This window comes from Pieris rapae, chromosome 19 (assembly GCF_905147795.1).
Source record: "Pieris rapae chromosome 19, ilPieRapa1.1, whole genome shotgun sequence".
In the NCBI taxonomy this organism is placed as follows: domain Eukaryota; kingdom Metazoa; phylum Arthropoda; class Insecta; order Lepidoptera; family Pieridae; genus Pieris; species Pieris rapae.
Window position 1 is genome coordinate 2,365,397 of NC_059527.1, and position 25,571 is coordinate 2,390,967.

The window sequence follows — 25,571 nt, forward strand, 5'->3', positions numbered from 1 at the left end:
TAAGTATGAAGGGCTTCAGGTTTTCTAATGCACTATCATTCGGAGCCGTATTAAAATTGATTCATGATCCATGGAGTTAAAGGATGTGATACTGTAAGAAGAGAAATTGTACTGGATAGTCTAACTTCTCAGTTCGCACTTTAATTTTGTCAAATTCTGTCTGTTCTTATTATCGTGCGATTGTGAGGGAAAAAAACATCAACAGAATTAGCTAATATTAGAAATGTCTAAATTATTTCAGTTACCACACACATGAATGTATGTATGAATGTACATCAAATGTCTATGCTTATATGATTGAGTTACGGTAATAATGATACAAGTTTTAGGAGATTATTATCCACATTTTAATCATCGTGCAATCTTACATTATATGTTATGCTGAACAAATAGGATGGAACTATAAGGTACACTTACAATATTTTGTGAATCGGTATAATAGCTATCAATCCTGAAGAAACATTGTCTTAGTTGTTGGTGTAGATTTTCAGTTATTAAAAGTTTATTTATTTACTAGCTGACCTGGCAAACGTCGTCTTGCCAAACTACTACCTTTAACTCAGCGCCATCTGTTAGAATTGTATCAAATAATAAACAAATGTTAATGTTATCGTAATTTTAGTAAGGATGCCTATTTTTTTGAAAATGAAATATAGCCTATGTCACTCAGGAATGATGTAGCTTTCCAACAGTGAAAGAATTTTTCAAATCTGCCAAGTAGTTTCGGAGCCTATTCAATTCATACAAACAAACAAACAAAAAATCAAACCTTTCCTCTTTATAATATTAGTATAGATGTATTTAATTTTTTGATTCCTTTAATCAGTCAATTGCGAGCTAAAATGTCTAGGGTTCCTTCAATAAGTGAAATGGGAGCTAAAATATATATGGTTACTTCAATCGGGAGCTCAAATGTCTATGGTTTCTTCAATCAATCTCCATTATGTCAAAAACTTCTTTCACATACGTACCTCCCGCTAACCGTCTGTTTTCGAGTCGATACTTAGCTGTATGACTTGCGTTATTCAAAAACGTATTAAATTTCGACATGCGAGGCTAAAAATGTTTGAGCTTAGTCTTTGAATTACCCTCAGTAATAAATATCATATATCATATAAGTATTTATTATTGAGATACAATAAATTATTACGTAAATGGAATCAATGACGAAATTATCTGCATATCAATAAAGATTATTTTTTGATCATGTGCGCCAAGTGCATGTGCGAGATACATCGTAATCATGCTTTTATTACGTGCTTTGAATAGGTATTGTTTTAAAAACGTCACGCCAATTCATATACAGGATACCAGATTGTTCCTAGTCAAGTAATAGAAATGTAGTTTATATGAGATCTGGTGTTGTGGACATTAAACTTATTAATTTATTGAACTATAGAATGTACACAATTGTAAATCAATTTTAATTTCAATGATTTAAACACTGAAGTAGACTTAGTTCTACTTATAAAGCTAAAACCTCGTTCAATCTTAAAAGTACTGTAAAATGAGGCGATAACTTTGACATACACGGTTTTTGCTTTAGTTTATGCTCTCATACTATGTAAGAACGAGGATAATGAAACACTTATGAACTATGTAAGAAGTAAGATATAATGGTCATATGACATGATAATATGAATCATGTGCAGCGCTAAACAAATCCATGCATCTTCCATGCAATCGGATGCTCGCGATACACAAACCCCGAAGGCTTTTACAAACTTTTAGCGAAGAATTCGCATGGGTCCGGGAAATGTCCTCAAATATACAAAAAAATGATATATAACAAAGCAAAAGCAAAGATTAGTTAACGATGTAAGGTTGCTAAAACGGGTTAGCGAAAGGATTCCATGGAGTTGCTGCAAATCAATTAATACAATGTAAACCGGACCATTAAATGATGTTCACAGACGTGAGACAGACGTTCTATATGAGATTATATATAAGTCAAGTAAGGCGCTTGTCTATGATTGACCTAAAGATGCGGTTGACCAATCACAATCAAACGAAACGCGCCGACTAATTGTATTCGTTCCGCGTGCGATCTTTCATACAAGTACATATGTACCTAATGACCGTAAATATTACAGCTGAAGTTTATTTTGGATAGATATTTTGGAATTATTCTGTAACCGGATATCTTTTTTCTACATCGGATAGTGCCAAGTATCATCGTGGGCGGTGAAAGCATGTGACTTAAAAAATACACATTTGGCACATATACCTGTCACCTTGAAATTTTAAATATTGGAGTTAATGCGTTTTCCTGACGACAAAGGTCAGTTTGTGCATGCGTACTCAATAACAAATGATAAAGAATCGTTCAAAGTATTTATTTTAAGTTAGTAAGCGACATCGAGCGGCTTAATATTACCAAGTTGTTTTTGCAATGAGTAGTATTGGCCTAGTGTAACGAAGATGATCCCTTACCTTTGGATTCTCTGTCTATGTGAGCATATAACACTCGCTCATACTGTGAAGGAAAACATCGTGAAAAAAAACCTCCATGCCTTGGACTCTTTAAAGTCGACGATGTGTGTCAGGCACAGAAGGCTGATCACTAAAAACAGATACAGAAATTTGAAGCACAGAATTTAAAGATTGTAGCGGCACTCGTTTTTTTTATATCTATATACACAGGTATCATATCACTTGTTTGTATAAACAAAGACAATAAAAATTTATTAATAATCGTTGAGGTCAACGGCCTTTGTCCAACATGTAAAATAAGCTGAAGGAAGCACCTTCTAGGTATGTTTGAATAGGAAGGATAGTATAGTGGGATAATTTTATGTCAAAATCTTTGAACCTTAAAGACTAAACACATCATCAGACATCTACTAATATAACTATCTTTTTTTTCCTCAAAAATTTTATATTTAATGTTGTAGACATTCTTATATATAAATTTTATTAATTTAAACAAATTGTACTACATATAGTAATTCTAATATACCTAATAACTAAACCAGAACTATCTTAAGTTAAACTGCCGGAATCCAAGGTTTGCATGTGCTATCATCTGATCTAGATTTATAGCAATTTTTTGTCGCGATTGCAGTAACCTCTATTCCTTTTGTAAGCTGTAGCTTAGTCTCGTCTAGTCTCGCTTAGTCGTCTTTGAACCCTAGATATCGAAATGCTTGAACAACACCTTCAGAAATACATGAGCAATGAAAGTGACAAGCCAGTACTTTCCTTTTAGTGTCTCTATCAAATGAGTGTTTTCCCCCCTGCAAAACACACACGGCTTCTCAAAAGAGTGTTCGAAATAAAGTATAATAAAGTATAACTAAAATCAGCACAATCAGGGTTATTAAATAATGAGGACAACGACTGAAATGGCCTTTCAAGCTATTTTTCCAGGCTAATTAGAACACCTTATGTAAATTAACTTTAAAAATTGTTAGAAACATCAGACAATTTAATCCTTCTGCTATTTATAGAAAAACATTAATATTCATAACCAGCATATTCTTATTTTACCTGTTTGTGATAAATAGCATCGATAATTATCTATTTGTTAATGAAATCAACTATTGCGATTTTATTTGAGAAATACATCTCAGAATAACACGTTTATAAATAAGTCGCTTTGTAAGTAGATATCTATACATGAAGTGCTCTTTATATCAGAAAAATTATCGTATGATGATCTAAATAGATATCATACGTCATAATCAAGATAGACTTCGACAAAAAATCCGGCAACGCAGACGCGAACTCTTGCCAGTGAATTGGCGTGTGGTAATGTGGCAGTGGCTTATTACTTAACATTGGGTGAGCCACTTGCCCTGCCACCTTTTTACCGGGTTTTTTCTTAAATATAGGTGTATGTATGACAGAAAGAAAGAGAAAAGAAAGAAAATTTATAAAAATTTAATTTTTTTATATTATTATATTTATATTTAAGAAAATCGGAAATTCTTGCCCTATGGGACAAACTTAAGTTAGATAACGAACTCAACCACATATATTCACTTATATTATCAATCATCTACTCCGTTACGGAAATATTACTCTCATTCGGTACTATAGCTTATTTTAAACGTAGTGACTAGACTCCTATGTTCCAAAATAATGTATTACATCAACATTTTGTCTCAACCCATTGCAACTACAATTCGAAAGTAAATTGTAATAAGGACGTAACCATCATTTAAAAGATTTTATGGTCATCGTTTTGGAGGTTATATTTGGGAATGTAATAAATTATGTACAATATTTGTATATCGATGATAATATTTTCGTAACAACTTTTTTGTAATAATAATTCGCCACCATTCTTGTAAATAAATAATTATAATTAAAATAAAAAACTTGGCCATAAAAAGAGTGGCGGAGAGTTTATTGCCAGTTCTTCCCTCCCGTTTTACGCCCTTGATTTGAGAACTGGCAGTAAATGTAAAATTAGAAGTATTGAAATACATTAAATGTCTTTTTTTGACGTTCATAAGTGTACATTATATTACTAACATGAATAAATGATTTTAAATTTGAATTATTATTCAAACTAAAACGACTCCGCGAAAGTCTCTTGTAACACGGCAATTATATTGTTGAACCATTGGTAACCCAATTTGTAGGAAAATTATGTCTATTAATGCTAGCCCTTTACACGGCGGATATCAAAGCAATGCGCAGACAGCGTTCTCTATACTCTAATTCTCATCGGCAACATTTCATGACTACTGTCATCACAAGTTTAGAAGTCCGGTTAAGGGGTCTGCAAACTCCCAAATTATTTCTTCTTCTTATTCGGGACACTCTTGACAGAGCGGCAGGGGCAAATGTAATGCGCTTCACGACGTTCCGCCTACTTGCTTATTTGCTACGTTAAAAAAAATTGTTTACAAATATATAGTTGTATATACTTATTAAGATGCACATACATATATACCGATGCAGGGTCTTAAACGGAATTAGATAAGATGCAAGGTGAGGATGGTTTTACCTGTTGGTCTTATCGAAATAAAATAACAAAATACGCTTATTTAAAAGTTTATTTTTTTACAAACGTTATATTTGATTTGCATTAAAATATATGCAATTGAATGTATGTATATATTATCGTCATATATGTACATACACATTAGTTCATTTTCTTATTAAATCAATTTGTGATTTCTTCAATAGCAATTTTATACCTTAGGACTTCCGCACTTTTCTCCTGAACTAGATTCGAAAAAAAACAGCTTAGTTTAGCAACTTTAAAAAATTATAAAAAAAAATACATCTAATTCTGATTTTACATTTATATTAACGTGATGCATGCGACAAGCATACCATAAGAACATATAAAGAATATTTTACCATACCTTGTTTTTTGGCTAATTTCAGCTATTATTTCTGTTAAATACGTTAACGATTTCCAACTTTTCGATACTTTATACCACATTAATGGCATCTTTTAGTTTTTATGAGTCACTGGGTGGTAACGAATGTTCAAAAAATTGAACGCTTGAACGCTTCCTGTGGGATTTTTTTTTAATTAAATTATTTTTTTTTAGTTTCTCAATTTTTTTTTAGTTTCTCAATTTTTTTACATCAATGATGTATGAGACAACCCCCGTTTGATTCCTTCATCTTTTGCCATATAGTAAAAAAGTCTGGTATGTTAATTTAAAATTAAATCTGAATAAGGTGCGAAGGTGGTTTGTATAATTTGTACGCTAATTATTTTCCCTGTCTTGACCTGACATATCCTTTAGTGCATAACTAAAGGATATTTTGACGGCCTCGCAAGCTGCCCTCGATATATTCCCTTGTCCGATGACGATGTATGAATTTTTTATTTTTGAATGATTTACATCTCTAGTGTTAGTTCCGAGATTAAGATCTTTGCGCGATTTAATTTAAGACTATGATTAACTAGACTAATTAAATGCGTATACTTTATTCTATATTAGTTAGAGATCTAATCGAAAATCCCCAACAAGTTCGCAATAACCAAGAACCAGTGTCGTTCTTACATTCACCGAACACACCCTAGTAACACCTATACAGGGTTCACCATAACTTAATAACAACATCAATACGCGAATAAATAATGAAGAAATATTATCATTGTGTGTCGTATGTTTGTATAGTTAAAACACGATGTGAAAATATACCGGATTTGAAAGAGTTGGAAGCGATCATACACTAAAAGATGGATTTGGAAGGATTATATTAGATAATATTTGAGCTAAAGCAAAACGTCATAGTTTATTACATATTATTCAACATTACATAATTTATTTAACTACATATTAATTTGTTTGTTTTTTGTATTTTTTGTAATTAAGTCACGTTTACTTACAAATAAATAAATTAGGTACATTGTAATTAACTCTCAAATTAGTAGTTTCATATAATCATTGTAGTTGTTGTAGTTAGTTGTTGATAGCGTATTGTAGAATGTTAATAAATTATTTTAAATTTCGATATTAAAAAGTTGTCTGTTTATCTTGCGAATGAGGTTTTATTTTCCTTTTTTGAATAGCCCTTGTATAAAACCTTTTTTTAGCGCAAAGAAATATTATTCTAATTTCAAATAATTTTTGACAATTATTTGTTTGGCTGTATTGTGTGATAAATCATTTAGCAAGAGTTACCTTTGCACGAAATCGCACGTAAAGCTGTGTCCCGCGTTTCGCTGCGCAAACTGTCATCAGGTGATAATATTTTCCCGCGCTTTTATGCAAACTCGTGCGCGAAATCATCCATATATTGAGAAAACTCGTATATAATGTCAGTACATATGTAACCGTCGCGGGAAGTAAACGTGCGATAAATAATGTGTAATTTCGTATTTTGTTTTACCAGTGATTAGCCTGGAATGGAATCTGTGGTCTTTTAATTGCATCTGTGAACTTTGTAGAATATTTTTTGTGATTTATTATAAAAATGGCAGATGAAAAGTAAGTAGAATTATTTATATGGGATGGGGTATTATATTAATCAATATGATGCATTTATTATTGAAATACAATTTATACATCTAGTAGGTCTCTATGATAGGTGATAAGCTTTTGTTGTTATGTCGATGTTAATTGTAAAATAATATATCTATAACAATTACTGAAACCTATAATATATAAGACACTTTAATTCCGTCCTACAATTTTTTTTTAATTATACACTAAGCCTATGTTACTTATTATTATTTCCATTACTTTGTGTCTGCAGTATGGATCCCTTTAAGGTCAGGATGTATTCATATTTTATATTAATTATTTTATTTATATAGAACTGTTTTTTTTAAATCGCAGTACTTGCAGACATACAAATGAACCTCAAATAGTTTGGTGATGGTTATCTAAACTATTTCCTATAAATTATAATTTATATAATACAGTCAAAAACAAACGTTATTACTATTATACAATATATAAACGTTATAACTATTATCACACTGCGAAGCGCTCCGTAAGTATCCGGTCGAAATTATATTTACATAAATTAAATGGGCTAAAAATATTTGTCTTCTATTTATAACAATTGGTCGTATTAAGAACTACTTAAAAAATATGTACGTAATATTTATGAATTTAAACTTGCATTCAATGCGGGATGTCGGGATCATTTCTTAAATTTAATGAATAGTATTATTTAGTTAATTGCATAAAGACTAATATATAACAATAATTTTGCAGACAGGAAAGATCACTGCATCACTGGGTGGGTGTGATAAAACTATTTACTTATTTCAGAATATATGATACGATGCATGCGAAATGATTATGTCCGTAAATAATGTTATCAATATTATAAGAGTGACGACCCGTATTCGGTTCGTGTATTGTCTCTGCATATATTGGTTATTCGTTTTACCATAATTGGACAAAGCAATTTTGCTTGAAGACGCCGCGGCGACCTCAGGAGGTGGCAAAAATCGCCCGGGACTTCGCTCTTGCAGGGGCCTCGCAGCAAAACAAACAAATTATTAAAATATCGATTTTTTAAATAACATTTTTTTAACTAACATAATGGTAAATTAAAATATATGCCCTCTGGCATTGAGAGTGTCCTTGGGCGGCGGTATTACTTAACATCAGGTGAGCCTCCTGCCCGTTTGCCCCCTGTTCTATTAAAAAAAAATATGTAGTTAGTTCACGAATGCACTTACCTACTCAAAACGATTTAATTTCAATAATTGAAAAATGCATTATGTAGTTACATAACAAATATCTAAACCAGACCTACTTTCGCATCACATATATTTCACGAAGGACATAGGGCTTCGTAAAGATCTGCCGACCGGTGCCTTGCCATGGGTAAGGCCGCCTCTGTTGGTAAACTCAGAAGCCTCTTGGCTCGACTAGGCTTCTTGAAGTAACTTTAACGTTAAGTATTCTTGCCTGTTAATTTCTACTTAATCACAAGACTGAGGATCTTTTTCTCCACTATACGGGATGCGCTAAATGGCTAAATGTATATACTATTAAACTAGTGTTATACATATAAAACACCCTAGCGGCTGTTCAACCGTAAATTATGTATGTCTGTTTCAACGAATAAATAAATTCGTATGTCATTTTATCGTATCAATATAATATTAAACTTTGTATAATATTAAATAGTGATTTAGGATGTTTTTATGATTCATATGATTAAATAAAATATAAATAGGTTTTCGCCTTATTAAACGTTTAACTTAGAGTCGAGAAAATAACTCTCTAAACATGTGAAATTTCAGTAGGTGATTTTATGATTTTGAATTTAACTGATGTTTCGCAAATTATTAAATATTATTAACTACTTACATGCAAGGATTTATTAGTGAAAACTTTTGTGAATACATCCAATGTGTTTATTTTATGTTTTATTTTAACTGTTTTTATTCAAAATCTGATCTGTTTTGTTTCCAAATAAATAAATGCCTTTTATGGCTTTTGACTTCAGATTTCATCATTTTATTTCAATGGTCATTTATTTTTGAATATATAAGCAACCAAAAAATATCATTGAAATCGCTCCAGCCGTTTATGAGGAGTTCAGTGACATACACACTAACAGTAGAATTATAAATATATTTAAGTTATCCTATCTTTTAAGTTATATCAAACTGCACACGGTGCAAATGTCATTGAAATCGGTAAAGCAGTTTAGGAGTCAATAGTGGAAAAACAACGTGACGCGTAATTTATATATATTAAGATTAGTTGTCCAACCTTCTATGTCTGACACTTATCGTATTCATTATGTGTTTTCCTGACTTGATCTTGGCTTTATTGCCTAGATCAAGTTGGCTTTATAGTGGTTCGAATCTACGACCTCGGCTTAGCCACTTGACAATTGTAAAGAAGCAATATTTGACTATAATTTTATTAGCAAAATATAATTTAACTTTCCTTTATAAGTAGACGTTTACGAAACTAATTCGTTCATACATTTTACTACTATGTTGCATAAAACGTTCGTGTATTTTTAATTAAATACGAATTTGGTGCTCCTTGAATAATTCATTCCACTATATTTAGGCAATGTTTACTTGGTTTGTAGGAAAAAAACAGCTGTCATACAACATAATTAATATATTTTTATCGCACATGTGTAATCATGAAAAAAGGATTAAACATTGTAGAGAAAGAAATAATCTTAGAATAAAATTTAAATTTAACACATTTGTTTGATGGCGGTCTAGTATTTGAAGAACTATTAGTCGTTACATAGATAGATAACAATGTATATTTCATAGTATTTCTATGTAGATGTATATGCCATATTAAAATGAAAATATATGGGCAGTTTATCACGATTTGTATGAGATCTTGGAGCTATTTTAGAACAAGTTTATGGTGGAAAGTTTCTGCCAGAAAACGTAAGAAGGTTTAAGTACAACCTAGATTAATATTGATTATAGATTATGTTGCTATTTTTTCTTTACATGTATATGTGTATGGTTTAATTCTCGTGCGTATGTATTAAATGTGTTTTGTTTATAATTTATGAAATATTTATAATTGTTTAAAGTATATGTTTTTGGAAAAAAATCGTTAATAAGAATCATGGATTTGAATTGCTTCGTAAGAAATGCGTAAATTTACTAGGCGTAGGCTTTTATCAATGTTTAGCCTCCGTTTCATTCGATTAAATAATTCAGTTAAATTGACTTATATAAAATAACTAGCTGACCCGGCAAACGTTGTTTTGCCATGTTTTTGTGCCAAAAAATTAAAGTTTATAATTAACAAAAAAATCATAAGGGATGATTGCAGAGGGGTGAAAATTTAGGGTTGTATGTATTTTTGTATGGTGTATCGTAAAAAAATAAAAACGAAAAATTTGTGTAAAAAATAAATAAAACATATGTGCAATTCACACATGGTAGAAGTGAAACCTTCAAAAACATTTTTTTTATTATTAATCATATATAAATTAATCATTTTCCATTATCTAAATGTGTGTGTTCTTTTAAAACAGTATATTTTAATGATAAATTTTAATTTATAAGTTTAATATAAATTTTTAATTTGGGAAACACTAAAACATCGAAAGTTTGAAATTCGATCAAATGAAAAAGCGGCAGTAAAGAGAGGCTGTATAATGCCTGCTATCTCATTTTCTCCCACGTTAAATCATATGATGAATTGATGTTTCTGTCTCTCTTTACCGCTGCATCCGGTTTGAAATCACGACGATTCGAAAGAAGTTTATCTATCTCATTTTCTCCCACGTTAAATCATATGAATTAATGTTTCTGTCTCTTTTTACTGTCGCTTTTTCGTTGCATCCGGTTTGAAATCACAACGATTCTAAAGAAGTTTCACTTCAAAAACTTAGGGGTGGACCCTTAATATTTAGGCGGATCAAAAATAGATGTTGTTCGATTCTCAGACCTACCCAATACGCACACAAAATTTCATGAGAATCGGTCGAGCCGTTTCGGAGGAGTTCGGTTACTAATCCCGTGACACAAGAATTTTATATAAAAGATAAATATAAGTTGTTTACCAACAACATTCTTTTCTATAATATAAACTAAGTAATGGTTAGATCATGCAAGTAAAGGCTTGTTACGTTACAATTTAATAAATAATTAATATGTTGTTATTCTTCATAGACATTGTCGTGTTAACTTAGTAATGTTAGTATTTATTCCATATGGCATAGATTAAAAGAATGAAGCTTTTTGCTTAAAAAACTCCCCTTCACACCTTTGCTGTCGGAGTTTGATGTTTTCTAAATTCTATAAAGATTTTTCACCAATGTATGGTCTTGTTGCTGATTGTATATGGGTAATATTTTCTAAATGTATTGAAGGAATTCATTTTTTATGTTTGTGGTAAGATATCGGTGAGTTTCTTTATCCGTAAGACAAAGTTTAAAGGAAGTGAATTTAGGTGGCGTCGGTTCAAATGTTGGGACAAGGTTAAGGTTTCTGGCCCAGTTCCAACGTTATCACGATATGATATCGTGCTCGGTCAATGCTCTTTGTTATATACATCTTATTCACAGTGGAATATAAAAATTAAATTGTTACAAAAAACCGCACATTTCCTACTTTAATCTAGGTACTACTATGGGCCGTTTTATTACGTAACTAAGCGGATTAACAGGAATTTATCCCCCCCCCCCTTGACAGCAAAGGTAAGTAAATCTCTCAAAATAGTAGATAATAGTTACATAAACATATTATTTTTTGTTGTATTCAATGTATTTTGCTTTAGCATAGACAACGTGTAGGTAATATTATGTGTAAAGAAGTAAATAATTACTATAAGAAAAACAAAACCCCCACCTTTCTCCCTATAGTGCCCCTCGCCCCTATGTTGGGAAAATACAATGTTTCATTAATTGGCTTTCAGAATATCTTCGCAGAAAACTCGATTGTTAAAACATTTGCGTGCTTTCTTTTAAAGCTTGGTTAAAGATTTATTTTTATAATCGTACCTAGATTACAGTATTTATTTTATGTCATTTATTATTATGTCATAAATATTCCTCGTACTCGCAGTACATTAGAAAACTTAAGAAATGTATCTAGTGGAATCAGGCAGAAATCCAACTGTTTGATTATTCATGAGCTCATTAGTATACCAAGCCAAGTAATTACCGGTCAAAGTCCACTCCATTTTCGTCAAAGGGTACTTTGCCAAATGCTGAAATAAGAAATACCTAAAACAATCGGAGCATACGTGATCGGCTTACGATATTTAGATTTCTGTGCACTTATTTGTAATTTATTGTGCGTACTTCTTTTAATACTGTTTCCTAGGTAACGTAACTTGTTATATCTACTACTATATTAAATATATACATTGTTACTATTTGGCACAGAATCCTCGCTTAGTTTCTGACGCTTCTAGTGTGGAGATACAAGGTTTGATTATCTTATCCATTATTTTACAAATGAAACTAGAAAAGTATTACCGATCAATAAAAAATATCAATAAAACATATGAAAAACGTCATAACCATTTAAATTTGTTTTACAAAATACACATTTTTTGAAATTTATTGACACTCTGTTACATTATTTTGTAGAATAACGAATAACTTAATATTCAGAAATTATAAGAAATGCAACTGGCGGCCTTACCGCTATCAAGCGATCTCTTTCAGACTATGGAGAAAAACTATAAAAATTAATATGATGGGAAAAGTGAAGAATATAACCAAATCATATAAAAATATTAGGATCACCTCCTTACTAATAAAAATACAAAATAAACTAAAAAGCAATTTACGTATATATACTATAAAAGTATATACGTAAAGTTTAAGTAGGTATATACTTTAAAGGGATATCTATATTCGAAACAAGCACGAAACGTAAATGCATTGGCGATCAACTATGTACTTATATAATACAAAAATACAAAGTCAAAACGAGCGATATTTATGATCTGTACTTGACATTATCTTTAATATGCAATACTCGTTATCATGAAAAATTGATAGTCATAAGTACTTTGATAAAGGTATTTGACAGTTTAATTGCTTTTGATATGACTTACGCCCCGCGAATAGTTGTTATTTTTAAACCTAAAGTGCCTTTGATCTACAAACTTCTTAATAAAGCATACAATCGCATCAAATCAAAATTTATTTATTCAATTTACATGCGACTTAAGGCATGCTTATGATTGTCAAAAACGTTTACAAAATTCGCGAAAGAGGAAGACTACGCCATCCATCCATCATCATACATTTACAATAGTTCTTTGGTATGGATCAGACGTCATATCACAGTCACCGTATGTCAAAAATGTGTTGGATTTTGACAGACGAGAAGTATTTCTCTTCTGTGTAGTATAAAATACATTTATCATCCAATTGTACATTTACGCCCGAACCCAATAATTATCTGCATCCCAATAATAGACTACTAATTTTACATTTACTGCCAGTTCTCAAATAAAAGGCGTAGAACGGAAGAGAAGGACTGGCAATAAACTTTGCGCCACTCTTTAATCGCCAAGTATTTTCTTTATTATATTATATATATTTAAGTGTGCAATATTTTTTTAACGTTATCACGTAAAATTATCCTCCGTGAACCAAATTTACAGACAACCATTTTTTTTGTATCGAAGAAGTCGCTTTGGTCTGCCAAGTATGAAAGTACATCCAAAAATTATATTTGCTAACAATTGTTTCGAATATATATACAGTTTATCCACGAATGTGTAAAACTAAAGCTAAAACCAACTTCCGCGTAAATCTTTACGTCTATAAAAGTTATATGGTTTCGGTCAAAGGTAGGATTAAGCTATTAATTCTAGTAACTATAAGAGCTAATGTCTAAGTCAGTTCTTAGTAAAATTAACCCTTAATACAAGAGAACATTAACAAATGCCATTAAATTTAGATGTTAATTCTGGATTATATTGAATTTTTAGTTATTAAGTAATCCGATGAATTCGCGATTTTTAATTTTTAACTCGTTTCTGAAATGTTTTTGTTTGTGAAAGTTGTCGTTACTTATTGGAGGTGAAGACATATACCTATTTTCAGACAACACAACAAAAATATTTATATGTAATTGTTTTTAGGGCCCATTATTCCGTTTTACTTTTGAGCAAGTCTTAGCTGTTTAAAGGGAGATTGAGTCTTGTGTATATCTCTTCTGTTAGTGCCCCCTCGGTGTGTTAATTTGGTCGTAATCGATCCAGTAGTTTCAGTGATGAGACTGTCAAACAAAAATTCTTCAGCTTTATATTAGTACATATTTAATACACACGCTAAGCCAAACGTTGTATTATCATGTCACACATCAAAGTATCATGAGAGTTTTAAGTGTTTAGGTATTATTTATTCATCATGATTATTGATAGGATTTCTTTGTCCTCTTAAACAATTGTTGGTGGGCGACATTATCTTAAAATATCCCATTTTGTTTGAATAATACTTGGTAATCTGTAACGTTACAAGATTTGTGTAAAAATTTTTTTACACGGCTTATCGACTACCAAATTATATTCTTTGTTATATTGTTAATGGAAATGTATACATAACGTAATATGTATTTTAAGCGTATCATCATTTATTTTATTACAAAAGGACTTGACGTAGTTATCATGTTAATTTAAAACAATTATGTATTAGCACGTGATACTGATAACATTGTAACAGATACAGAAAACTAGTATATGAGAGTATGGTAAAATATTAAATCTTTTTTTAAATGGCCTATCTTCAAGAAGTTTTAGGCAGCATTGCTGGCCCTTTTGTTTAATTTGGAGGAAATACTTCTGTTGCGGATTTCACAGCTCGTTAGTTTGCAAAAGGAAATACCTCAATAGGGGACTGTGGAAGACTTCCAGCGATTAAGTACATACATAACCTTTGCAGAAATCAGAAGACTAATATTAAATTCGTTAAAAGTTTTATTTATACTGGGATTCAAAATTCAGCAATTTGACACGATAATTGGCTTTTTATATCATATTATATTATTGGATTTTTTTTTAAGTTTTGAATTCTAATTGTGTATTGGTTCTTAATATGTTTATACTATTTGAGAAAACGGAGCCATCCATGGATAATGCCAGTAGACTGGCGAGTTTATAGCCGGCTTCTTACGAAGCAGTATGTGCTTTTTTTGGGTAAAAGTCCCTTTGTATGATATGTTTATCTTTGAATCCTATGTTAAGTTCAGGTTCTGAATTGGGATGGATGGAGGGATCTATATTTGTAAAGTATGAACATTCGCATAAATTAGTGGAAATCAAAGGCACTAGTATAAAAACATAAAAATACTGCGTGATCTAGAAGCCAGTTGGCGGCCGTCTAGTCTCATATTACAATTATGTAAAATTGTATATAACAGGTATCATCTGTATAATCGGTTAAACGACAGTGATACAAGTGAAAATCCATATTGATTGTGTTCATAGAACCAATTATTCACGGCATCCTTGGAAATATCTTTTTTAAGTTATATTTCTACAGATTTGTATAACCAGTACTTATAAACTATAATTAATTATATACGGTCTTATTCATAAAAAAATAAACTTTAACTTTAAATATTAGACGTGATTTTTGCCGCCCTTGATTTACTGTCATTGTCCAAGGTTAACATTCAAAGATGTCACATCAATTGTTGTAATTTTTTCGCTGGTAATTCCGGCCCTAACATCATGCTGGCGGTAACAGCCGGAATGCTGGATTTCCCCTGCCCTTTTTAATTGCATTTACTTTCAAGCTACAATACAATATTGTCCTATATAATATTTAGGAAAATATTATTACTAACACAGTAATAACTATATGGACTCTGATTGTCTGCTTAAATTATTATTATTAATCTCTTAAAACTTATAATAAAAAAATACAAAATACTGTTTTACTGAGTATAAAACAGTGAAATCATTTTTCAGCTTCTGATAATTTTTTTGTTGTACATAGTTAGATTATATAGGTGTTTTATAGTACTTTATGAATATTATTTATAATAAAAACATTTAGATTAGATTTAAATAACCATTTTCAATATAGCCACTCTTTTAGAACATTGACATCGTCGTCCCATATCCATTCCCTAGTTTTAAAATCATCAGAAATGTAATTCGAATTCTGTTACTCGGTAGTAATAATAATAAAGCTCGATTAATTTCCAATCGTGACAAAAAGAGCTCATATACAGCTGATATTTTTTACATTATTATCTATGAATATTATCCTAGCTAAATTTAGAATCGGAACCCTTCGCGGGTAAAGGCCTCCTCCAGCTTTTTCCAGCGCACCCTGTCTTCTGTTTCTTCTATCCACCTTTCTTGGGGAGACCTCTTCTTCTTCTGCCCCTTGGTCCTTTCCAGTTCTCGTTACTCTGTAGTAGTAAGTAGATATTCGGTAGTATGCTGTTGAATTTAAAAACCTTTGTGTCTATTTGATAACTAATCCGCTATTTTAGTAATAAAATCTAAAATTTAAGAGTAGCATTTTATTTTGTAATGTTTATATTAACCATAACTGTCATATATTTAAAAAATAACTTTTAACACAAAAAATAAAAAAATAAAATGCGTTTATTTTCGAACATAAGAATATCATCGTATCACATATTCCACGTCATTAAATCGAATCTGTTGGCATCCCTACTCATGGGCAAAGAATACAGAGGGTGTTAGCCGAGAGAAAAAGCCGGCGAAAAAACTCTCTTAAAAAAGCAAGTCATCAAACAATTAAACAACTATACTGTAGATATGTGTATCATGTATTGAACATTAATAAATAAATACAACTTATCACTCAGAAACATATCAAGTTTAAATTGTACAATTAAGTTTTTAGTTTATAAAGTTACAATGTAGGTAGGATTTGTTTACTAAGCGGACTTGCATTTATGATAAGCAATTGAACGGTTTCGTCTATCTGCATTTTATCAGTTGTCAATATTGGTTTAACCGTGTCTGACCTAAGCTATTGGGTAGTCCTAAACTAATCGGTTAACGAAGATGAAGTTAGAAGTGCGACATTGAGTGATTATTAAGAAATGTGTTTCGTTATTTATTCATAAACGTACTATATATCAAAATATAACTAATATGTAAGATCCCTTTGAACTAGTAGTGTGTTTTCTACTAAGATATATTTTAGTGTAATCGGCACCTTATTTTTTAGTGAATTATTTGGCCAATTAAGTTCTATTTATTTCCTTATAATCTTTGATTATAATGCCGTCTTTTGTGACCCTGTTAATTTCGTATTAACACGTTTCGTACGTTTATGAATAGTTCGACTCAGTTATATTGCTAAGGTTAAATAAAGGCGAAAAAAGTGTATTTAAGTGTTTATTATCAGGTGCAGTATGGCAAGCACTTCGAGTGATGGTGTGCCTTATTATGGTTCTGTGTAAGTTATGTATATGGCTATTTGTTATATATTTTGTTCGTAGTTCGTACACAAAGCTAGTTTTATTGTAATTTGTGAACTGCACGTGAAATTTTGAGTTTGTTATACTTACGTTATGAAACATTGGTTATATTATTACTTTCATTGCAATATTTTTATCTTTGCGAAAATATAATATCTAGATATTTCATTAAAGAACAAGATTGTCACTTGTTTCTAGATTTATTAAAAATCGCGACAGGATATGGTTGGCTGATTGTAATATAAAAAAAGGAATGACATCGCATTTAATCTAAATTAATTTTTACAATTATATCTACATCAAAAACATCGCATATTTTGAAGTTTTTTCTTAGGAATGTGTATCCATTTTACATGAGCATGTGGACGCACTCGAATAATTTACCTGTAATAAATGTATACAATATCTAAAGGAAGGCTAGCCTTTAATTTTAATATTGTGATTAATACTGTAACAAGTAAATCGTCTGGAGTACCTAAGTGATTGAACTTGGGTTTCGTCCTTAGACGTAAGCATATTAAAACAACGTAATGAATATTCTGGAGTAATGGGAGTCGACCTGCGGCACCGTTCAATGTTGTTGACGATTACACGCAATATATACGTAATCGGGTTGCAAGTTGTCGGTTTACCGCCTAATTAGAACAATTGATAATGACCATCATTTTGGCTCATTTCCTTTGAGTTTGATCTACAATGACTGTAGTTAAACACTCTCTTACTAGGTTAAAATGATATATTATAGTATTAAGATGATTTGCTTTGTTGGTCTATAAAAGTATAAAATAAATGAAGAAAAAAATTATAGGGCATACTTTTTTATAGTTTCATATTTTTGCTTTTCATTTTTATAAGATAATTATACACTTAATTAGAACCTTTATAAAATTATATATTTAATTAAATGGGACAATTATCATTGCCAAATAAATCCACGACATGAATCTATGTCTATTTCATTTATTTGGCTTACATATAACCTGCTTACATAATGATGATATGATCAGTGTCCCAAGGTAAATGTATTAATTAAGAATTATTACATTTGCATAGTAGGGGTTGAACCTAGTGACATAATTAAACATATGCGAATAATCTTAACGTTTGAATATATCTTATTGCATTTGTTTTTAAAGTGTGTGGCCTCGTGGTTTAATTTTAAATCAGTCAATAGCATTTCTCTTGTGTGTACGAACAAAAGTTAAACATTAATCAAGAAAAATAAATTAACATACAGATAAAGGATATGTGATAATTATTGTGAAATCGTTGTCGTGTTTATAACTTATTTGGAGTACGCGATAATAGTTCTCTGCTTGTGATACTATAAACTAATTGGACAGAATTAAAAATAGATTTGGAGACCTTATTAATATGAACATAATCAGGGTTATTGCACTGTTTTTGCTAGAATGGTGTAATTAGACTGATGTAGTTAAAATTAAGATTTATTTATTAACATTGCCTTTTGCGTACAGTTTTTTTTTTAAATCACAGCATAACATGACCAATACTTATTGAAGTTATATTGTGTCTTCCGTATAATTTTACACAAATCTATTAAAATTAAATGAAGAATTACATTAGGTAGATAAAAAATACATAAAAAAATCATGTTGATTGCTAGTTATTATTTTAAGAAATAGTTTTGCCAACAGGCATTAAAATATAGAAACAAATAAAATTAACAATAAAACGCCTTGAACAGGAAAACAGAATTCTTTATGCTTAATAACTATTACTAACTAATAAAATTCTTACTAACTATATATGCGATTTAAAAACCGAGAAATATTTAAATAATAATTATAATATTTTAATAATAATTGGGAAAAGAGTAAAGTTATAAATGTTAGGTTTAAGTCAATTTAGTTAAAAAAATACTAAGTATTATTTTACGTTATTTTGACACTGTTGCATCATAACAGAATTAAACACTATAACCGTAAGTGTAGAATTTCAAATGGGTTTATCAGTTGTATCTGTGGTAAAAGAAACAAACGCTTCGATATTGGTGCAATTTTAACCGGCTTAACAAAGCTACTGTATGCTACTAGTGCGTATGTACGTTCGTGGAGTTTAAAAATCATCATATAGGTTTTGTAAAATAACTCCATTGGATAGATGCAAATGCATTTAATTGCGATTTCATACATTATTAATTATGTTATGGCAAGAGAAACAGAAAAGTGTAGCATAAAACTATAAGGTACAATAAACGCAAAAGATGAAGCTGATTTAGGAAGTGGATAGACCGTATTAAAGAAATAAAAGCAGGTAAAACATGGCGAAGTGGCACACCGCAGAGAGGAATGGCGAGATGTTGAGGAGGCCTTTGCCAAAAAAGGGCACACAGATACACTAGAAAAGGATTAAAATCTAAATTTGTTAAATGTATCTGAATAAAGGCCATTATTATTATTATTACTTATTTTTGAAGAAGGAAGAACTTCACCGCATTGTCGATTTACATCAATTAAGTATCAAAGTACATAATATATTTAATTAAAATATATTTCACTGGTACAATAAACTTCTACGGCTAGCAATAGTGTTTTTGATGTTATTCATTTCCCGGAAGCGAATACCAAACCTTATCAGTCACGGGACAAACAATAATTGTTGGGGGTGTTGACAGTTGACATTACGGATAACCTTTCTGAGTCATACTTACTTGCAGATCAATTAATTTTATTGAACTGTGAATGTGTTGTTATGTCTGCTAACCACGTGTTAACTCCTCGTATCTGACGTGCGGCTGATTTGAAATTTTAATTGTCCCATATTTTGTTTAATAAATAAGCTGTTTTCTTATAAAACGGTTTTATTTAGGAATCCTTTTTGGTACTATTAACTTGTGCTCGGGCTATTGATAGATTCTGTTGTGGCTTGAGATTATTTCAAATTAAATACTTAAATAAATAAAATAAAATAAAATCTAATTCGATTTGTCTTTATCTAAAATTCAAAACTTTCAATTAATATGAGAAGATTTATCTGATATATTATAGATCTTATAGGATTGTGTCCCGTGATTGGAGTTTACTAAGACATATTTTTTAAATATATTATATATATCTTATGACTAAATTAAAATACTTCCACAATGGTGAAGCAATTGGCTGTTAAAGAACGTTTATTCATTTCGTAAACCTAATAATAAAAATTATATATAAATAAAAAATAAAAATAAATAAAAATAGCCTTTATTACTGATTAACCTGCTACAAATATACATTACATTTATTTCAATTTTCGGTATCAGTTTGCCTTTTGGCATAGGCCTCCCCTTGGCTTTCCCATCCATGTCTATCTGCGGCTTTTCTTTGCCATGTTGTTCCAGCTATCTTTCTAATATCATCCTCCCATCTTGTTTTATTTTTTTATTTATTTATTCATAAGAAGATTCACAGCACAATACAAAAATAGATGAATATATACATAACAACATGGGCCAATTATAAATCTTCACAAATAGTTTAATTTAAATGAATATATATAACAAGAAGGTACCTAAACATTTCAAAAAATTTTAGTGTTAAACAAAACAATAACAATAAACAGAAAAACAGAATTTAATTTGTTGACAATGAAAATGAAGTCAATACATCATTCATTTGCCTTCCTTTCTTTCTTTTCCCATCCCGAGGATACCATTTCGTAACATCTTTTGTCCATTTTCCCTTCTTGTTTCTTACCATATGGCCTACCCAGTTCCATTTAAGATTTTTCACTGTGTGAGTGACATCCATAACTTTTGTCTTGCTTCTTATATTCTTAAGTTTAACTTTGTCTCTTAGCTTGAGGTTTAGGATGCTCCTCTCCATTTTGTTTTGGCACACTCTGAGTGCTCCACTCTGTTTGCTAGTGAGGGCCCAGGTTTGTGCTCCATAGGTTAAACTTGGTAGTATGCAAGAGTTAAAAATTAAAATAGGAAAAATTATATATAAATTACACTAAAAATATAGCCAAAGATGGAATACATAATAAAAATAAAATCAAACATAGTAATACCTACCTGTGTTATGTGATGGTGTTAAAATGAGGGTATGTACGTGAAGGTAGGCAGGCTCATGATGCAAGTGATTTTGCGCTATACTCATTTTATCAATATTTCGGGATAGCTTGAATAAGTCATGACTTAAATAGTGCTAGTTGATTATTTTATGATTCCCTGGAGGTAGAATATATGTGCATATATCATATCGCTATGGAATTAAGTAAATTATTTATATTTAGCGTGTTTAGATGCTGAGGTTGAGCTTTTTTTACGTTTTTTTATTTTATATGTAGTTGACAATTTTTATTTTGCTACTACTATGCTATATCAGATTAAGAAATGGTGATTGCTACGAGTAGTAATACTTTGTATATATTATCATAACAATTATTACACGATTTTAAATAATGGCATGTCATAGGCGACTGCAATAGAAATCTGTTTAAGTATTTAGTTGCCAGTCTTAAAACTGCTTTTAAAAATTACTCAGTTCTTAACGGAAATCTGTCTTTTTAGAAGCGATGCCACGCCCTTCATTAAAAATGGAGTCAAAGCAACAATTACGAAAACGCCAGAAAAGCCTCCGAAGGAGAAACCAGGAAAAGAAGGAAGAGGGAAGGCTTTTAAGCAAATAGTCGCGGCTTTGATTGTGAACTTGGGGACTATTAATACTGGTATGGCATTCGGATTTTCCGCGACGGCGCTGCCGCAGCTGAAGAGTGGTAATTCAACTCTGACGATTACTGAAAATGAGGCCAGTTGGATTGGTAAGCATATATTTTAAATTAATTAACATATATTAAACATATTGACGATCTAGCTATACCGCCTAGTGTCATATAGAATATTAGTATTATTATTTTTAATTCATAAATTTCCCAATATGTTGTGGTGCGGGACCTTATTTTATTCACATATTTTGTACAAATATATATATATATACATACATACATTAAGAAATTTCCCAATATATACATACAGTGTAACTTCATGTAACATAACTCGATTTTACGACAAATTCTCTAAAGCATCGAAATCAATGGACTTTGAAATATTATTATTACTTTGCCTAGTTACTGAAATAATTTTTACAATTTCGCACAGCTGTTAGATACTACCACTGATAATAAACTAATAATGATTAAGTTTCTGAACCTGTAGTTCTTAGCTAAGGTCTAAAATTTTATGTTTTGTCTTCTTATTTCCCTTGTCATTTTTACCTTGATAACTTTTTTCAGCTAGTTTAAGTGCAGTGGGTACACCAATAGGCTGTATTCTAAGTGGTTACTTGATGGACAACATAGGCAGGCGACGGACCCTCATAGTCACTGAAGTGCCTCTCATAATAGGATGGATCTTGATATCCTTTGCTCAGAATGTTATAATGATTTATATTGGTGAGTGCGACAAACCATTTAAGCGTCTTATTATTTAAATTACTACTAATAGGTATGGAGTTTTAAAATAATGCTTGTATTCTTCATTGGTGCCTTTTTGCATACGAAATGTATTTAAAAGCGATTTTTATCAATTATTTACTTACGAGTGCCAAAGTTTTGAAGAAAAAAATTTAGAATTTAATCGAAAACGAAATTTAGAAATTTTAACTCGTTTGAAAAAGAAACAATATTATATAAAATGGCCAAAGACTTAGGGCCTCTTTCACAATGTATGGATAAAGTGCCAAATAGCTATGCAACACATAAATTATTCGAAAGATAAAAGTTCCGAATAAGATACTTCGTATTTCATGACGTATAGCGCTATCTGACAGTCGTGAAACGCAAAAATACTATTTATCATACCAATAAGTAATAAATAGCTTATTTGGAACTTATCCGGACATTGTGAAACAGGCCCTTAGTGTTAAAATTTTCCTTACAGGTCGGTTGTTGGTGGGTTTGGGGTCTGGTATGGTGGGTGCCCCAGCCAGGGTGTACACATGCGAGGTATCCCAGCCTCATTTGAGAGGAATGTTGGGAGCCATGGCGTCTGTCGGTGTTTCTACTGGTGTATTGATACAGGTTAGATTACTGGATAATTCTTTGTTAGGCTAAGAGGCTAGAGCTTACATTCGAATTTTTTCCTATAAACAACAAAGAAAAGAAAGAAAATTCTTTATTATACATAATAAACAAGAACAGTTAGTTAAAAAAAGTGCACTAGCTCCGACTAGAAGGATTCCCTGTGTCGTAGGCAGCTACTTTTGACATATCAACGGTACTATAAATAATAATTTTTACATAACACTTACATTTTATAATTTAACTTTTGTAGCACAATATTTTCCATTGTCAAAGAAGAAAAAGAAAGTGGTTTAAGATGAAAGGGCTTCTGAAATAGAAAGCCTTTTGTCGTAATAGGCGCCTTGACTGCTCAGTTTTAGACTGTATTTTAGTCTAGCGTTTGGTATTTCGTAGACATTATAAGGATTAGAATCTATTATCGTATTTATTTGCTTAAACAGAACAAATACATCTATACTATACAATAATAATAAAAAAAAAACATTAGCACATTGGATATATCCACAAAAAGTTTCACTGATAGAAAGTCAAAACAAAATAACTATTGTGTATAATCGAATTGTATTCGACTCTGGGGAAAACATTGATCTATTAGCCGATAAGAAAATGAATAAAAAAGATAAATCTATGTATCTGGCACACACTGTATATTTTTGTAAGCCCCGATTTCTATAGTTAAAAAAATGTTCGTGTACCCGATACAAAAATTATGTACTTAGGAACTAATAAAAGTCGACTTTATTTATATATAAATGTAGTTTATTGACTCGCTAGAGGACTTAAAATCGTGATCATTTTACGGCCCGAACTGACTTCGCACTGGAAAATATAATATATACTCAATAAGGTGTTTTAATGGTGAAAGAATTTTTGAAATTGGTCCCAGCATTGTGTTTGTGTTGTGTCAAACATACGAAAACCTAAAACTTTCCTCTTTACCCAACACCGTAAAAACATACCTAATATAATGTGCAGTTCAATGATCATTTGTCATAACAATGAGTTTCACGTTATTTTTATTGTTTCAGTAATTTGCGCAATAATTTTTATTAGGGTTTCCATGACGCGCTCATTTCCACTGAAATGTGACATGTATGACTAATCCCTATAATAGTCGTTGGTGTAATGTTTTATAATAATTATTTATTCAGTCACAAGTCAATTCTGTTAGGTAAAATAGTGTCCTAAAAACTACAAACTCTGGAAAGTTCTATGTGCACAGAAGATCACTTACATATTTATTAAGATAAAGCAATCCATTTTACTAAAGGCTTTATAAAGATTTGGTTTATTATTTTTTTGCTAGTTTGATTTATAAAATTAACACACAAATGTAAGCATTTTAGTACCGACTATATAAAAATTTAACGAAATTTCTTAAATGGGGTTAATGAAAAAGTCTATATATTTGACGTTGTAAATTTTTCGTTTGCAGCAATATCAAAACTGAACATATAATAAAAGTATATACAGGGAAATTTACAATGTCTTTCATATATTAACTGAATATGGTACATAATTAATAATTTATGTTTCAACACTATACAAAAACAAAACGTAATAAAATATTTCATTGCAAGGTACAATAATTCATTTAAGTATTTAACTCGCAGTTGTAAATTATTAACGTTTAACAATTTACAACTGCGAGATTTTCTGCAACAATCATTAATGTTATCTCAAAATATATCTGAAAATAAACCCCAAGTAAACTAAGCAATTTATTAAATTTTGATATCTGGGTATGCTTAAAATATCTTGGACAGACCGTATACAAAATACAACAGTGCTGGACAGAATGCAGAAGAACAAAGAAGTGCTTATGACGGGTAAGAGAAGGAACTTGAGTATTTTTACGTTTAATGTAGCTCCAAAAATTACCAGCTCCTTCAACCAATCATACAACGCAAAGTGGTACGTAGAAGGAGACCTGGCGGCAGACGCGCGTCCTGGTTAAAAATCTTGAGACAATGGTTTGGCCAAAGCACCTAGTCATTGTTTAGAAACGCGGCATCCAAAATTATCATCGCCAACCTTCGCAAGGAGATGGCACTATAAGAAGAAGAAACTAAGCCAAAGCGTTTGGTTGAATGCGCTCTCAGAAACTGCTAGTTTTTTTTATTGATAAAGTTTGCCAACGCTCGGCACACTGTTAGATTGGTAAAAAAAAACATGATTTACAATTTTTAATGTGACAAGCAATAAGAGGTAAACATGACATAGTTATAATAGA

General features: G+C 30.9%; 1 protein-coding gene and 1 long non-coding RNA gene across 4 annotated transcripts in view; one reads left to right on the forward strand and one right to left on the reverse strand.

Annotated features, from left to right (window-relative positions):
* Positions 1–5,106: 5,106 nt before the first annotated feature.
* On the reverse strand, positions 5,107–6,638 carry LOC123690002. Its single transcript, XR_006750846.1, has 3 exons — positions 6,600–6,638; positions 5,322–5,475; positions 5,107–5,178 (listed from the first exon to the last, which is right to left on the reverse strand). It is a non-coding gene; the product is annotated as an uncharacterized LOC123690002 (long non-coding RNA).
* Positions 6,639–6,744: 106 nt separating this feature from the next.
* The window catches only part of LOC110997741 (facilitated trehalose transporter Tret1), a 30,214-nt gene continuing 11,387 nt past the window's right edge, over positions 6,745–25,571 (forward strand). The window contains exons 1-4 of one of the 3 annotated variants that reach the window (XM_045632364.1): positions 6,745–6,909; positions 21,828–22,078; positions 22,550–22,708; positions 23,196–23,335. In XM_045632364.1, the coding sequence (XP_045488320.1) occupies positions 6,899–6,909; positions 21,828–22,078; positions 22,550–22,708; positions 23,196–23,335 (561 nt within the window). In that variant the 5' untranslated portion in view covers positions 6,745–6,898. Of the gene's footprint in view, positions 6,910–17,221; positions 17,290–21,827; positions 22,079–22,549; positions 22,709–23,195; positions 23,336–25,571 lie in introns of those variants that run through there. The other 2 variants (XM_022266040.2, XM_022266039.2) reach the window with 2 other exon arrangements.